Source organism: Engraulis encrasicolus, chromosome 6 (assembly GCF_034702125.1).
Source record: "Engraulis encrasicolus isolate BLACKSEA-1 chromosome 6, IST_EnEncr_1.0, whole genome shotgun sequence".
NCBI classification, from domain to species: Eukaryota; Metazoa; Chordata; class Actinopteri; order Clupeiformes; family Engraulidae; genus Engraulis; species Engraulis encrasicolus.
The window spans coordinates 37990242-38008368 of NC_085862.1; the positions used below are offsets into that span (position 1 = coordinate 37990242).

Here is an 18127-nt window from a genome sequence, read left to right on the forward strand (position 1 = left end):
GCGCATCTTGTCACCAGGCAGGCAGCTAGCTGGTGAATAACACCTCACACTTTGCTACAGAAGTGGCAAATTTCTTTCAAATGTTCACTCCTTTGACATTTCGCTTGGGGCCCCAGCTGATCCTAGAATTGCCTCTGCATGTCCTTCAAACAAGCCTTCCTCCAGTCCTTTCCTTCAGCTGTCCTCGTGGCTGATTCCTGGTCAGCCTGGGTGAGTCAGAGCTGTGTGGGATGCCGGAGGGGGTAGCAGCTGCATCGGTCATGGAGCCCCACCCTCAACAGCCCCAGCTGCCTTCCCCCTCCATGATGGCACCACCATACACCTAAAACAATCACTCTTGACATAATTGACAGTTGGAGGCTGAGCGACTTAACTGTAACCAACTTCAAAGCAGATGGCACAAATGAAACATTAATTGCGTACTTCCTGTGGATACATCCCCATGGATTCCTGTGGATGAGTGTCAGAGCAGACAGCAGAGAATGCACTGCGATGTAAGCCTACTGCGATGTCAAACAAAACTTTTGCTAACAATGCAACATATTGTGTAAAAATATGGTGTGTTTTGTATGTTTTGGAGAATCCCATGGTATGTGAGGAGAACATTTAATGCCGTAAAACGTAGAACCAGGGTGGGTTTTCAGACTGGTGACACATCTTTTCCCCATACTTAATGAATGTACAGTATGTCTCCCACTAATCGTTCAGCTGGAGATGGAAATGTAAGGCTAAAAAGCAGCTACTGGAAAACAAGGACACCCCCACATACACTAAACCCCAGATAATTTGGGTAAACCAGTTTGAAACAATGGCTTATAATGATATCTTATACACAGCACTTCGTTAATAATGATGGCACAATGCTTATTTTTACAGGGAAATGTTCATTTGCATTGGGTTTTCCATTGCCCACGAATCATACCACAACATGAGTTCCCAGTATAAGGTGACCTTGCCTGTTGCCTAGCGCTGACCGTTTTTTTCTCCAACTGGTTTCCATCACCACGGGCAGCTAAATGTATTATTCCTGCAGATTCTTAGCTGATGTGTAGCAGGATGACAGGCGATGGAGTGGACGAGAGACAGTTTTTCTTTCCAAAAGGAAAAGCTTTTCTTTTTATTTTTCTTCTTTTTTGATTTTTCTTAAAAGTGTGAATATGTACAGTGCACCCAAAACAGCAAAAACAATGATGACAAAATCTCAAAACAAAAATAGGCAAGAGTGCCAGACTATGTCTATCAGACCCTGAGCACTACTTACAGACAAGGCATGAAGCACAACCTTCCACTACGACGCTTTTTCCGACACTGAGGCTCTGAGCCATTTACAGAGTAACTGCCCCTCCCTCAGGAAAGCCCATTCACAAAATAAATCAATCAACTAAATAACAATAACAAAACCCCAAAATAACAAACCAAAGAAAAGTAAACAAAATACTAAAACAACCAAAACCATTTTCATAAACCAAAACCCCCTCTATGCTTAGAAAAAGACAATACAAACATTACCGGTAAAAACACCCCCGTTTAAAATAGTCTGCTCCGCTGAACCGCGGCCACCCCACTATTTAGCCACATTGGAACATACCCTCGGTTTCCCCAAACCAGGAAGTGACTGCTGATGGTAAGCTGGTGAGTTTAACCAGAGAAATTAGAACACAGGGAGAAGGCTCAGTCTCATTGGTTCCCATTGTAGCCAGTTAGCTTTGCATGCATACTGCAGTAACGAGCGTAGGCCAGTCCTTCATGTGGGAAGATGTATGGAATGGAAAGGGGAACCCATGCTAAATACATTGCTACTGCGATTTCCAGTCACAAATATCATCAACAAAACATTCCTGGTAAGCACTATGACTGTTGTTTAACAATAGGCTGTATTGACAAATCGTTCAGGTGTGTAGTTTTACAGCAGGTTAGAAGATTTCACCCTGTACTCGCTAGCATCGCGCTAATGTTTATGGGTTTGGCCCCATAAAAATTGAGCTTTGTGACCCAGTATATAATAATCTAGTGGCGCAAAATAATCGAAACGCTACTCAAATGGGGTCTTATTATTTCTAGCTTCGAACTTAATATTAATATTTCAGGACAAAAAATTATAAAAAATCACAAAAATTATAACGGTAGAAAACTCCATTGACACCCATTCATTTTGCACTGTCCCGTGGTTAGGGTTAGCCAGTTGTGGCTAGTAGCTATTTCCATGAGTGAACACCCCCTGGTTTAACCAGAGACCGTTTAAATGCAGAGACGGCCAGCTCGACGTTCCTTCCTGTTTCACTTATGACGTCGGCCACGCCCCTTTAGGAGACCTGATAGGAGACTTTTATAATGGGCGCCTATGGCGAATCTGACTTTTCCACGGATACGACCAATGCCTTAATTCATGGGCGGAGCGATGGATTTAAAAATTGTATATCTTGCGAGTCACATGCCTTCTTTACATTCTGAAAATTTAAATTACATCTCAGAATTAATTTTTCACAGAGAAAATCGACTTTGTTTGACGCATGTCCCGTCTACTGCGGGCCACTGCCATGGAATGCCAAGAATGATTGACAAGTGGTGCAGAATATTTGCTTTGCGTGAAAACAGGAGCGGTTGATAAGGAGCCCTGCATTAATTTACGTTTATTTCTGTTATGTAGTTTTGTTGTTACATCGTAGGCCCTAGTTCACGTCTACTTTGCACGTCTGTTGTGAAATAGTAGCCTAATTTCGGCAAATTATTAAAAGCTTGATGTTCTTTTCTGCACGTTTCAGTTTCAGTGCTGTCCATAAGTAGCCTGTTTTCGCCGCTCCCCAGTCTGCCCACGGGTTTATAGCCTTAATCAAGTGAGACACCATGACTGCAAATAAATGACAACAGTTGGGTGGCAAATGCATACGTTAGGCCACTGTTAAATAATCGACTTCATTCGATAGGCTACTCTTTGCAGCAGTCTGTGTTGCATGACACTTCAGCATCATCTCATCCAGTCAACTGTTAAAAGAAATGCAGGTTGCGCCAGGCAGGGCAAAAGTTAGCGGAGATGGCTGGTTAACTCGGACATTAGCCTATTAATTTAGCAAATATTGTAGGCCTATTAGTGGGCTAGTTCAGATACACCGCGCTCTTCCCTGTGGTGCGTCTCCAGTTGAATAAAGGTGAGAAAGTGGATCGCACTCGGGTTCCTCTTTTGTTCTTCTTCTTTTTTTTTTTTTTTTACATAGCAGCAAGAGTGTAGACAAACGTTTTGGCTGCTGCCTTCGTCAGTGTCTCCACTTCTGCTGCTATGTAAAAAATAAAAAGATGAAAAGAAGAACCAGAAGTGCGATTCACTTTCTCACCTATTCAACTGGAGACGCACCACACGGAACAACGCGGTATCTGAACTAGGCTACTACTTCTGCAACTGAGCCACACCAGCAGCCTCCAAGATGTCCTTCGAGACGATTAGTAGCCTAAGTTAACAGACGCAAGAGCCAAAACTTTCACCTTCAGCGTAGCAGAAAGAACAAAAATCCTGTACTATCCCGCAAATATTGGATTAAAAACCGTGAATCTTGACATGAGAAAATAGAGGATATGGCTCAACGATGCACTAATGGGATGCACAGGATACGAGTTTGATAGGAATAGCTGTAGGTTCTCTCCAAATGTTCGAGTTTGGCACTGCATGGCCTGCACTCTCTGGATATTCTCGGGGTTTTTTTATCAGGCTATTGAGCGATGTTTAGTCATGCATGTGCAGCGCAATGTTTTAGTCAAAATTCGGTACAGTTCCGTGAATTTGGATCCTCTGAAGGCACGATATGAACGCACAAATGTGTCTAGAACAACATGCAGACGGGAATAATGACAGCTGAGGATTGTAGGTGAATATGGTTACATTACGCGCTGCTAGACATCATGGATTTAAATAACCTACTTGTCTGTTTCTAAAGGCTAAAGGCTATCTGAAGCACGTCATGCTTCTGCATCAGCCTACACTGTCTTCAGTGCAGACTTCAGTGTAGTCCCGTTAAGATCCTCTCCTTTCTAAGCACGAAATGAACACAAAAAACTTCCGTGTAGTTGTGTAGCACAATAGGCTATATTTCATATAGGCCTACGAAGTCATGGCCACGATTGCATGAACTTGATTAAATTAAATTTAAAATTATACACGAGGTCATGTCTAAACTCAAGCAGCACGTCTTTCATAGTGAATTTAAATAATTTGGTTGGACATTTAAAAAAAAAAAAACCCTAAACCTGCCACACAAGTTTTAATCATTGTGTCGTCGTGTCATGTCCCTCAACCTTCTTGCGTGAATCAGATGGCTCTGTCTGCAGGCACTTGATTTTGTTCACAGTGGCAGTATTTCTCACGTCTATGCCATCTAAAATATCAAAAGCATTTTGATTTAGTGCAGAGACCTCGGCAACATAAAGTTATCATATTAGCCCCTTAATGCGCGCCGTACCTCCTGTGGCACGCTGTAATAGACATTGAAAGTTAACTACTATAGTACTACACTACTATGCTAGTGCACGGGGCCTTTAGTAATACACTACAACTTGGTCATTGCCATTCTGGTAACAGCTAATTTATAAAGCTGTGTCTTAAGGGGTTAAGTTGCCCAGTTTGTAAAATTGTGCATGATGCTGCTGTTAAACGTTGCCTGCCTGTTTCTCTGACCGGAGTTCTCCTAGCGCCAGCGGAGCAAATGAATTTAGGAAACGTGATTGGTGGATTCTGCGCTGGTGTTCGATGATTGACAGTTTGGCCACGCCTTTTTAGGAGACCAGAAGTACTTGGTTGGTGAAACATTCCATCCTATTGTTGACGTCACCAGCTGGCTATCTTTTTAGAATAGAGAATCTTTGGTTTAACCTGAATCAGAAATGTTTGTAAATGATTTTAACCAAATAAACCTTCAAGCTTTTAAATAACTTGTTGTAAGTGATGATGTTTTAACCATAGTGATCGCTAAACCAGATGAAAGATGATGAATGATAAACGGTATGAAATGCGCATTTTGAAACGCGGTAAGAATGATACATTGTAACAATAGAAATGCCGGTAGGCCTTTCCCTGCACTATAAGTTACGATGCTAGGTTAAAGTTATGGCAAATGAAGGTGATGAATGACTGAACAATGAACCAAGGAAATGAAAACAGTACATACGGATGAATGGAGAGTGAACCACAGTCGGCGTCAGTGCAGCTTGATGTTAAATGCCGGCTAATTACTGCCTGAACGCTATAGGCTGCGTAAGCGTCACAGCTCAGTCTGTGACATGATGGATATACCACTTCATCGATTTCCAGAGGGGAAAATGTAGAAGCCTCACGTCTGATCCATTTGTAGTATTAGGCTCAAATAGTCTCCAGCTCTTGCTGCAGCTGACATTGAAAAGAGCAAACCCATAAATTGGCCCCGGAAGAAGCCCAAAAAAGCCTAATTTACTCAGAAACATCTTATTTATGGTATGTGACTCCTCGGCTAAAGGCAACATCTGCCTCTCTGCGAAGGCCCTGGCAGCCGTCCAGAGCACCTCTACTCGGCTCTCCCTGCTTATTGAAAGACTGCTCTCCTCATAAATCTTCCCAGCAGGCCCTGACAGATTTTTTATAGATATCACACTTTCACTGTTGCGCTCATACTTTAGCTGTAATCAGCAAGTCTTGGCCAGTTAAACCCCAAAGTGTGTTTGTGTGTCAACCAAAGGTCATTACAAAAATATCTGTGACGGATTAGTGCTAAACAGATTTGTTTGTGTACAGTACATAAAAAACGGACTTTATTTTATAGAACCAGCAAAAATATGATCACTTACAACAGGGATTTTTAACTATAGGGCCGCGGACCAAAGGTGGGCCGCGCTCACAACCTCTAGGGCCGCAGACAACTTTCAGTTTCGCACCAGTGGGCCGCGCAGGCCGTGGGAGGGGGACCGCTAGTTATCAAATACTAGTGTGCGTCTTTTCCCTCAAAGGCAATTCTGTCATAGCGCAATGACCACACCCCTACTCAAAATAATTCTAGTTACTGAATCTTTATCCCGTACACTTGTCCAAGTGTCTCCAACAACACAGTCCTTTCACGAAATTTGCTTAATTGTGATACTGGGAAAGTTTTCCGTCCGGCTGTGGAATGTCAGTTCTTCCCGCGTCACGTTTCCACTTGTGTAGAAAAGCGTCTTGAATTTTCGATCAGCAGATTCATTACAAAGCGCATGTCAAGAGCGGTCACGCAAACTTTGAGCTGTCAGAGAGGCCTTCATATGTGTGAATGACTTGTTACACTGTGAGTGGATTTAATGAGTGAGATTAACATTAACATTTAATTAGTTAATATCCCTAGTGGAAAAAATACTTCAGTAATAGTCTATTTATTTATTTATATTTTATATCATAAGATATTAGCCTATATTTAGGGGCCAATATATTTGGCGAAGGCCCCTAATGTATTAGCTGGTATTCTTATTATGTCACCTTTCCTCTACTTAGCAAGTCTACTGCAGCCCATAGAACCGTACGTAGGAAAATGCTGTAAATCGGCACACATATTCGGGCCCGGCTCAGCATTACCCACAGCAATTTATAGGTCCCCAGCCCCAACGCTCTAGCACCACCAGCATGTAAAAGTTGCAGGTACATTTCTGCTTGTAACTTTTGAACTGGGCTGGGCAAATTTTCATAAACCTGGTATCCCTGGCATCCTTGGGCCAACACGAATCCAACACACGTCATTTTCCGTCTGGATTGTTTTCCCGCCACTTTGAATTTTGTGAAATTCAATAAAAATAATACTTTCTCCCACAATTTTTCACCATTTCGCCCGAAATTCTGTATATTGCATATCTGTACTGAGCTTTACATGGGGTCTCAAGGGATATTGGATATCTTTTATCGTTTGGCTGTGACAGCCAATCAAAATTGTTGTAAAAGTGGCAAAACAGGAAGTGAGGTCATATCTCAGCAACCCTTTGTCAGTTTCGGCTAGGATTTTTTACACACATCGTAGTGTAAAAATCTCACATTCTCATGACCTCCCACAAAAACAAAATCAGATCCCCAGCTCAAACTCTGTAGCGCCACAGGTCAAAATATTAGCTACATTTTTCCCTGTAGCTTTTAAACCATATGCCCAAAGTAAAATATATTACCATCACTAGAATCCTTGGGCGAAGCCGAATCCAACGCACTATATGATGTCATGTCAACCCAGAGGAGAAAATCCGAATAAAATTCAATAAATCCGTATAAAATTCAATAAAATGCTACTTGTCCCACATTTGTTGTCAGAATGACCTGCAAAAAGGTACAGATCATCTTCAGACTGATAGGCATCAGGGTATTCAAAGATTTTTTTATACCTCTTATCGTTTGCCCGTGACAGCCAATCAAAATTGTTGTAAAATTGGCGAAACACTCCAGATTCCCAGCTCAAAATCCCTAGCGCAAATTTTTGCTAAATTTTTGCCTTTAGCTTTTTAACCATATGCATGATTTTGACAATATTACCATCACTAGAATCCTTGGGCCAAGCAGAATTCAATGCACTATATGCTGTCATGTCAACCAGAAGAGAAATCTGCCATTTTGAATTTTGTGAAATTCAAGAAAAATCCTTATTTTCCAACAAATTTTGTCAGATTTCCACAACACTACAGATGATCTCTGGACTACCCTGCAAAGACAACTTAATGTAATGTATTACATCATGTACCATTTGGCCGTGACAGCCAATGAAAAGCATCTGAAAAGTCGCATAACAGGAAGTGAACTCATATGTCGGCAGCCCTTTAGCGGATTCAAACCAAACTTGGTTTACGTGATCACCTTCCCCTCCAAGGAATGCATACCAACATTGGCAATATTTGACCCAAAGGGAGCCTGCCGTTCTTTCTGTTGCAGTGACGACTTAGGCAAGTTTACTGCTTGGCCCCGCATTGCTGCTTGCAACTATATTATCATAATATAATAAAATAAAATAAAATAAAATAAAATATAATATAATATAATATAATATAATATAATACAATACAATACAATATAATATAATGTAATATAATACATGTTTATGGGCACTGTGCACTGGAAAAAATGGGCCTCGACGTAAAAAATCCCTGACTTACAAGTATAGAACAGAACATTATCAGAGCATCGTGGAAGGTGGCAGAAGTGCAAGACTGCTTCAAAGTGCACACGAACAGTGCACTGAAGAGTGCACAAGACCCTCTAGGTGAAATGCTAAATAGATAAATAAACATCACATTTTTATAGGCAAACTCTCCTGTTGGGTGGTAATAGTCGACAAAAGCTGTGCAAAGGGCAGGTGTTTGTGTGTGTGTGTGTGTGTGTGTGTGTGTGTGTGTGTGTGTGTGTGTGTGTGTGTGTGTGTGTGTGTGTGTGTGTGTGTCTTTTACATAAATATTTCTCACACTTGAACAACCTTGGCATTATGGTCTTTTTTATCATGCATGGTGTGCTCCAGCCAAGTTTTATTTACTACAATTTCATCAATATTGTCTGTGAACAGCTGAAATACTTTCCCCAACTGAATCTAAAATACAAATGTGAATAAAACACTAAGTGGTTGAAAATCACCACAAACATACCTGACCTTGTATCAACAGCCTGGTCCAGCCATCTCCACTTAAGCCAAAAATTGATTCCAACAAATACAGTGCAGCATATTTCAGAAGCTTATATTCATCATATTTCTATCCAGCTTATTACCCCGCCCACCAACCCCACCCATTTCAACATTTATATGCACGAACGGACATCCGGGTACTTTGCTCGTGAATATTCCCCTTTGTGGGGGAAAGCAAGCCCAATGTCTCATTGACTCACATGCTACATCGACTACCCTAAATGAACACAGTCCATGCTCCAGCCACGACTGTTTGGCTATATGAATTGAATAGCCGGCAACACAACACGTTTTTGGTATGTTGCACGTGAACAACGCTAGTCTACAGAGCCTTGTCTTTCATTTATTCTTTCCCAACACCACCAATTGACTTGCATTGGCTTTCCCCCCAATGTTTTCCCCCTAAAAAGGGCGTAACACGCATGGAAAACGTCACACCGTTCATGCGTATCGTTCTCCCACAGGATTTCCAGTCTGCTAGTTCCTGTTTGGCTACCACTAGCCCATCTAAATGATTTAGCACTAGCAACTGCTACCAAAATAGTAATGCCACCGCTCTTGTAACCATGGATAATAAGATGGATACTAAATATAAGGTATGCACCTGGGTTGCACTGGCGATTCTAGGGGGGGGCAGGGGGTGGCCAGGGCCACCCCTGGGACGCTATTGTCCACCCTACTGGCCACCCTTGATTCGACAAGTAATTAATAAAAAAAATATATTTTAAAAAATAAATAAATAAATATACAATAATAACAACAGTATAAGACCAATAATAGGTAATTATCAGGTAATCATTCAAGTTCGTCAACCCAACAACAAACAAGAGAAAACTGTCAATCCATGGTGATCGCTGGCTGACAGATCTAGGGTCAGTTTTACACTTTAACTAACACGACAGTCGTTGGACTGATGCTGCACAAGGCTGATTTCTGATCAGTAGGCTTACACGAGATGACCACTGCGTGTCGCCTGCTGCCCCTATAGTCGCTTATTTATCGTGAAAGATCTGGCAACCCACCAGCGATGCTGAGGAGCACTGTGTCACCTGCAGTTCCTTCACGAGAGACCGCATCCACTAACTGCCTGGACAGTCTAATTTGGACAATAAGGTATGGCAATTTAATGATTTGTTGGTTGTCTGAATGTGTTGGAAAACCTAATTTTGAAAACTTTATGCAAGTATTAGCAGCCAGGAAGAGCCAAAATACGAGATAGCTACACGAAACAACAACATGACTAAATGAGAGCAAGTTAGTATTGTGGCAGCTGCAAGCTGCAAACCAAGTTAGTAGCACAGCCCTAACGTGCACGTCAGTTTATTTTTTTGTTGATAACAGGATAGTTAATATGAAACCGTTTGGATAGGGACATGGCATGGATAGCATTGGCCACACATTGGAAAGGGTAGTCGGTTGTTATCTACAGTCAGGATCGGTAGGCAGACGTCAGTACCTAGCTCGAAACCTAGCATGTGAAATGAACTAATGCTAAGCTGGACTATGATTGTTGTGATGCCTTCTCTCAGTGAGAAGCTTTTCCTTTGCTTCTCGATTGTCTTGACTTTTCTTGGAGTTTAAATCAAACTTAAATAAAGTCGGAGTAAGTCATAGTAAAGAGCACCTCTGCCTCTTTAGAGTAAGCAAGTTCACATCAGTCACAGATGTGTTGCCTAAACCCACAGCGCTAGTCCACTTCAGAGTATGACTCCCCCCCAATAGCTAAATTTGCGGTACATATTTGACCTCAAATGTGTCAATATATCGTAATCCTTTTGTTCAAACGTAGCGAAAATAAATCGTCACGCACACAAAATCATGGTACAGATGTGAGTTTGTTCACCAACGAAATTCACGTCATGTAATTTCTTTGCTAAAACCCTGCAGCCACGACTTTAGAATCAGCCACTGCTCACAGCTGTAATTGCCCTGCAGGCCGACGGCGCCTCAGACTTGAAATTCACGTCATGTAATTTCTTTGTTAAAACCATATGCCACTGCTTTGACATCTGACACTGTCAACATCAATAATATAGGTTTTTTTGTATTCTGACATTGTTGAATGAAGTCAAAGTTGTTACTCTAAGGGGAACCACAACCACGAACACAAAACTCATGAACACAACATGTGTACTCTGCCAATTCGACAATAATCCCTCTGATATTGTAGCCAGTTACTATGCTTAGAAGTGAGTTGATTGAATGATTAATTGGTTGCATTGATTTGATTACATTTTCTTCCAGTGAGTGACATTAAGATGAAGAGAAGAAACGATATTGAGAGCTTCTTTATCAAGAAAAAAAAAGAGTCAGAGTCAGCACCAGTGCAGATGCCCACACAAGCCAGCAGCCTAGGGATAGTGTTGATGAGCAGTCCACTACCCCAATACAAGATGGTAGGTTGTGCATGGAAAGTTTGAATTAGTTACATGTAGCCCTTTCATGCACACCGTTCAACCAGTGGAACACTGTTATTGTCATCAAAAAGGTTCTGTCATAGTGCCACACTACATAACACAGGGTCTTTAGTAATACACTATGGTAACTCTGGTAACGACAAAGGTATAACGCCATGCAATAAAGGGTTTAACAGCTGACAAATGTTGAGACAGAAGATGATGAACTAAAGATTTGTATTATATGTATATGTGCATGGACCTGTCTGTCTGTCTGTCTGTCTGTCTGTCTGTCATTTTAAACTATCCTTGTATTACCACAGTTGACCAGCCACATTTGGAGGAGGAGGAGACGGACTGTGAATCTGTGTTGTCTGGATCTCCACCTACTGAGCATGGTATGTCAGGTTCAGATGTCATTCATGAAGTTGGTGTCTACTCTCTCATACTTCAGTTATTTAAAAATGGCCAATTATGCATATTTATATGTGAATGCATAGCATTTAACCAGATTACACTGCACTTTCAATTAAAAGCCTGGCACATTAAAATAACTTAATGAGGATATGTGTATGCATTTATCTTTAATTTCTGTGAATACAAAGAGAAAACAAAGACCTAAACATAGAACATTTCAATACTATATATATATATATATATTTTATACTACTACAAAATATTGTATTTGAAGTTCACTGGTGCTTTTCTTTAAAATGCAGGAAATAGCATAGAATAAATGCAACATTTTCTGTGTGGGAGGACCCCCGTATGTGTATATAATTCCATGATTCCATGGCCACCTCAGACTATATTTGTGTGTCATCTTGGCCACCCTAGTAAAAATGTCCTGGATACGCCCCTGCTGGGTTGGCTTAGTGACTCAAGCCACTTATGGGACATGGCTAAGAGTGGTGGGACCTGACGCTCGCCGACTCTTGGCCTACATTCGAGGAAGTCTCAAGTGGAGATTGAACATAACTGTCTGTGACTCATATGCATACAGTATGCATATGCATATGCGGGGAAGAAAATAGCTGTGGCAAGTGTCTACCTCTTGTGTTGGTCTCCAGCGGTGCTCTGAGTGTATCTCTGATCCAAACAGAAAGTGAAATACTTCACTTCTCTGTGGCCGCAACAGAGCAGGTCCCCCAGGTCAACACATCTCCCCGATTATTTGGCAATATGGCAGCAAAACCAACATGGCAAATAAATACCTTTAATGCTTTGTGTACACCAAACGCGACCAACGGTACCTGAGCGGCGGAAGTCATTATTTGTCTATGGAGGGAAGGCGAATAAAGCTACCAGAGCGAATAAAGCTACCAGAGCGAATTCGCCAGCAGCGAAGCGAACTGAGCGACCAGAGCGAATTTCAACGATTAAAGTCAAGTTAATCTTATGGTAATGAGCTTTGACGTGGTTTGGCGAAAACCAATAGGAACGTTAATTTCTTCGAATGTCCCAGGCTGTCAAACCAGAGCCGTTATGTGATTAGCTAAATCAAACATGTCAATGCCGCGTCCAATAGCGGATAAAGCAAATTCATGGCGAAACTTTTTCAACCACCTCAGCTATCTAGGTTGCGTAGGTCGCGCTTGATGTACACAAGGCATAAGCATACATTACCCCAGCGACTAGACATAAAAAACTGGGTCTCTATGGGGCAGCTTGAAGAATTGGGTATTGACTTACAGGAAGTGCATGTAGAATAGACAACACACAAACATGTCCAATACAGACTAACTCTGGGTCTCTGGGCCTGTAAGGGTCATGGGTTAGAGCCACAGAGGGTTTACTTGGGGAGTAGGTAATTGAACATTGGAGGCGCCTGCTCGCATGCTGGACCTGTTTGGTCAGTGCTGGAGCTAGTATGCTGAAATGAAATGTTCACAGACTTTTGGATTTACATGGCCTTCTTTGGAGCTGTACTTTGGAGCTGCCTTATTTTGTGGGTTTGTGAATGGCTTTCCCTACAATTGTGAACTTTTATTACATTTACAGCTGATCTATCCTATCTATCTATCTTATCCAAAGTGACTTACAGTTATTATTTACAGGGTATCTTGCTCAGGGCCGGTGAGAAGAAGGCTCTGACACCACTGCTGGTTAATCTATGGACAATGGCTTGCAGAGGCCGGGAGGTAAGTTTGGTTGCCGTCGTACGCCTGCATTCATCATTACTGTCATACAGTACATGCCTAATGCCACGTTATTGCTTACATTCAGTGGAAGGGATTGTTAGGTGGGAACTTGGTACTCAGCACAATATCTGTCTTTCTCTGTTGTGTTCAAACTGCAAATTGTTGACATTAATTTGAATTAACTTTTAATAGTTTACGTCAGGGGTGCCCAACCTTTTTTTAACCGAGATCTACTTTTGAAGTTGATGGTCTGCCGTGATCTACCAAGTCAAATTTAAGGATGTCGGTATGAAAATTTAAGATCACCATTTATTAATCACCATTATTATGAATAAAATGTTTTTAGTAGGCTACTATGGCCGTATCTTTTCAGTGTATTTTTAAAGTGTGTTGAATAGCCTATGTTTACAAAGCAATTGCAGCACTGATAGTATGCAGAGATAATTTCAGTCATACACAAGTCATAAACAACTGAAACAATTTCAAAATGATAAACATTCGGTATATAAAATGCATATGTAGGCACAAAGGCCCTATTTCTAAAATATGATGAAGCATCATGCATTCAGTGGTACAAAGTAAAAAGGGCTCAGAAATTCACCATTTGTTATGGGTAAATAGTAGGCTAGTTAAGTTCACTTTACTATGAGAGAGAGAGAGAGAGAGAGAGAGAGAGAGAGAGAGAGAGAGAGAGAGAGAGAGAGAGAGAGAGAGAACTCTTTGGATTGGTTAACACCCCTTTTAAGAGTGACTTCTTCTATGAAGGGTTTTTTTTTCAGCTCTATGGGACAGTAGCACAGCAAAGGCTTTCTATTGTGAGTTTGGCCAATCGTTTTGTCCACAACTGGAGCAAGAAACAGCACAAATTGAAGTGAATTCCATACATGTGAGCAACTAACATTTCCCTTACACGCGGCACACGATGTAAACGCAGTTACCGATGATGCATGCGACTAGCGATTTGGACGAAGATTCTCACACATCGCCGCGTCATAACGCATCGTTGCGCACATGTTCTGTTACTGACCCGATGTTACATGTGTACACACATGAATCAACTGCAATACCCTGACGGTCACTTCCTAATATTTTCCCCTCATTCTGTGTTACCGTGGGACTAATTATCTAACCAATACAGTACAAGCAGCTTGCTACATAGCCTATGAAAGACGTCATATTACATGTCTCGCGATCGACTGCCACTCCCCTCGAGATCGACTGGTAGCTCGCGATCGACTGGTTTGGCACCCCTGGTTTACGTCAAAATAGATTCATATACATATTCATGAAATTAATTAAGAGTTGGACTGCATTTGCCTGACACTGTGTAGAAGGAATATAATAAGTAGGAAATACAAAGCAGGTAAAGTGCACAAAACTCCAACTGTTGCATTTGACAACCTTCCATTTAAGCCTACTGTGTGAACGGAAATAGCCAAAGGATCATGGATCATGGCTCAGCTTGCATGGTGATTGCGAGCAACTCTGTGGAATATTGGTGACATTTGGAGGTAGTGTTAATAAATGTGAATTATTCTCCTCCTTATGGGATGTAGAACACAGAATTTAAGAAAAGATTTGGTGAAAAAAACACACACACATTAAACTAAACACATGATGAAATAGCATGAAATAAAACTAGGCTGCAATCAAACAGAAGGGATTGCTATTGTAGGATGCTAGCTTTAGGATCGGGCTAGTAGCCTTTGAGAACTTTGGTTCTGCCATAGTATGATAATCGCTCCTGAAGCATGGCCCAGCCGTGAGCATGCGAATCGTGACCAGCGCCGTTTCAAGGTATTTGGGGGGCACTTTTTCTCTTCAACCAACTAGGGAGGGGCCACCTCAAGAGATACTGTTTTTCGATATCAGTCATTGAATTTAGGAAGGTGCCCTCACTAAGTTGACATTGCTATCATTTCAAGGCAGTTACATTAATGAGCCATTACCAGGAGGGCACTTGCAGCTGGGGGCCTTTAGCAATTGCCTAGTTTGCTTCCCTGGTTGTGACAGGCCTGGTCATGACTCCCTTCATTGATTTATCTGTGACATTTGGATATGGTCCTGATCCAGAAGTGTACTGAGTCACCACAGAAACCCACAGGGCTCTGTCTTGGTCCCGGCCCCGGCAGGCTCATTATTGGGACTAGTGACAGTGGCAGGGTTGCCAGATGTGACTGATGATGATATCCAGCCCCAAAAAAATGCTCAAAAACCACATGGAGGCAGTAAATCATGCCCAATTTGAACTAAATTCTATTGATTTGTATGGCCAAAAATGTACAGAAAATCATGCCCAAAAGGTATTTTGTCAACCCACAGATGGTCATCGTAAACAGCCCAAGTGGGCAGGATCACTTGCCAAAATCTGGCAAACTTGGACAGTGGGAAGCTACAGCGGGCAGCAGCTATGGTGACGGTGACGGCGATGGCCATGTCGGTCATTCAGATCCCCTCAGTGACCCCACTAGCCACAGACAAAGACACGAGCACACAGCCAGCCATCTGTGGCTCTGCGGACAGGGCGCCGTGCCACGACACAGAGCAGACCGGCCACCATGTGGAGTTTGGGGAGAGATTTGATGGAGCTGCTGGCTTGTTTGAGAGGAGGATTAAGTATGACAGACAAGCACCACTTACGACTCTCTGACTCTCTCTCTCTTTCTCTCTCTCTGTATGTGTGTGACATACAAACTCATAGGATTAGAAGTTTGAGTGTGTGACATAAACGTGTGTGCGCGTGTGTGTGTGTGTGTGTGTGTGTGTGTGTGTGTGTGTGTGTGTGTGTGTGTGTGTGTGTGTGTGTGTGTGTGTGTGTGTGCACGCGCGCCCATGCTAGGGATATTTAATTGAAAACAAAAGGAGGCCCAGTTGATCAATCTGAAACTGATATTTTATTGTTTTTTAACCAAGAGGACCAATGGGAATTCATATTTTCTGTTTTGAAAATGTCAAAATAAATATGCACAGTATTCACTGAACTCTTATAATATTGGCAAAAATGGGGTGTCGCCATTAAATACTCTTTATATCAACAGTGCCTATACATTTGTTATGTCAATGCACAAAATCTATCCTTGTTAATTTGGGTTGATTACTGTATATTACAATCAAATACTTTAAAAACAAATTAAACACAGCTTCATGTTAGTGTGAAAAAGTACCATATATATTCATTTGATTTAGTAGTTCAGGTTAAGGATTGGCTGCTTGAATTTACATCCTTTGAGATCTACTTTTAGTCCTCTAACATTGGGATGAATGAATATTTATGGGCGGTCTGAGTGCTGGTAAGGCACATGAGAAAATCCCTTTGAACAGGTGGTATGTTGCCTTTCAAAAAAGAAAACAAAAAAAACAAAACAAAAAAACAAAGCAAAATAAAAAAACTTGTCGTACCTCATCGTCATATACTCCAAGCAAAACAAAAATCAAGAAAACACATATCGCCTAGATTTGCCACTAGAGGGGTCGGTGGGTGATCCACTTTATTTTGGGAGATGTAAACAAACTTGCCGAACTCCCAGGAGAGAGGGCCGCCCCCTTCCCTCTTCCTCCTGTCGCCTCCTCTCCCCTTTCCCCCACCTCCCCCCTTTCTCCCTCCTCCCCTCGGCGGTCCTCACGGTATTCCGAGTTGCCATGGCAGCAGTAGGTAGCACCAGGGAGATGACTGGCGAGTAGAGTGCCTGAGTGAGCGAGGACGGATGGGCACCCCGAGCGAGTGGATGATTCATTCCCTTGGTTGACTTCTCTTCTCTTCTCTTCTCTGTGGTTAGGGGCCCTGCCATGTGCCACGCTGGCAACTGAAGCCTCTCTGCCATGCTATAATGAAGCCCGACATTCGCATGCACGCGCGCACACACACACACACAAACACACACACACACACACACACACACACACACACACACACACACACACACACACATACACACACACACACACAAACATACACACACACATACACACAGTATGCATACACAAGCACAGACAAACAACCACACACACACACTTGCGCACACACACACACACACACATACAAACACACACAACTATGCACACATGCACATGCATGTATGCGCATGCATGTATGCGCGTGCACGCGCGCACACCCACCCATCCACCCACACATACACACACACACACACACACACCCACATACACACCCACACACACACACACACACACACCCACACACACACACACAGCCAAACTCTTCACTGTTCTGTCTGAAGTTGGGGCGGTTCATTTTTTTCTGATTGCCATGGTAATAAGGCACAAAATTAAGGCAGTTACACAGCAATCAGTCAGAAGATTGCTTAAATTTCTGATGGTCTCTAACTTGTAATTGCTGTAGTGACCATCGGAGAAGACACAGCCGACAGCATGTCGAGAATTCAGTAACAGCTTAATGAAGTTCATTGCATGTCATTTTACGGTAGTTTTGACCTAAAACACACCATAACGCCGTATGGATGTAAAAAACGTAGCCTTTCAGCAACAGTTGCACGTTTCCAAAAAACAGTACAAGAATCACAGTCAGTCAGGGAGTGCACACATTTCACATTTCTCAAATGCCATTGCATATACATTATATTTTGTGTTTTTTGGGGGAATAGAGAGAGGGGGCGATGACGATTAAAGAGGTCAGCACCACGGTGTCATTAGTCACCAGTAGTCAACTAGGCAACTAACCGCACTTTCCAATGAACAACGGACCTGCTGTCCATCTCTACACAGGAGTATGAAAAGCACACATTCTGGCACACTGTCTTACATACACACACATACGTACTCTACACACACACACGCACACATGACGTGCACACGCACACACACACACACACACACACACACACACACACACACACACACACACACACACACACACACACACACACAGTAAAAAAAAGTCCTTTTGGCCCCCAGGTGTGCAAGGGTGTTTTAGAGGTTCCAGCCC

At 42.3% G+C, this 18127-nt stretch overlaps 1 protein-coding gene across 1 annotated transcript in view; it reads right to left on the reverse strand.

The window, feature by feature from the left end:
• Positions 1-18089: 18089 nt before the first annotated feature.
• oca2 (oculocutaneous albinism II) overlaps positions 18090-18127 on the reverse strand; it is a 141713-nt gene continuing 141675 nt past the window's right edge. The window contains exon 24 of the mRNA XM_063200223.1: positions 18090-18127. This exon is cut by the window's right edge and continues 72 nt beyond it. Within this exon, the coding sequence (XP_063056293.1) occupies positions 18112-18127 (16 nt within the window). The 3' untranslated portion in view covers positions 18090-18111.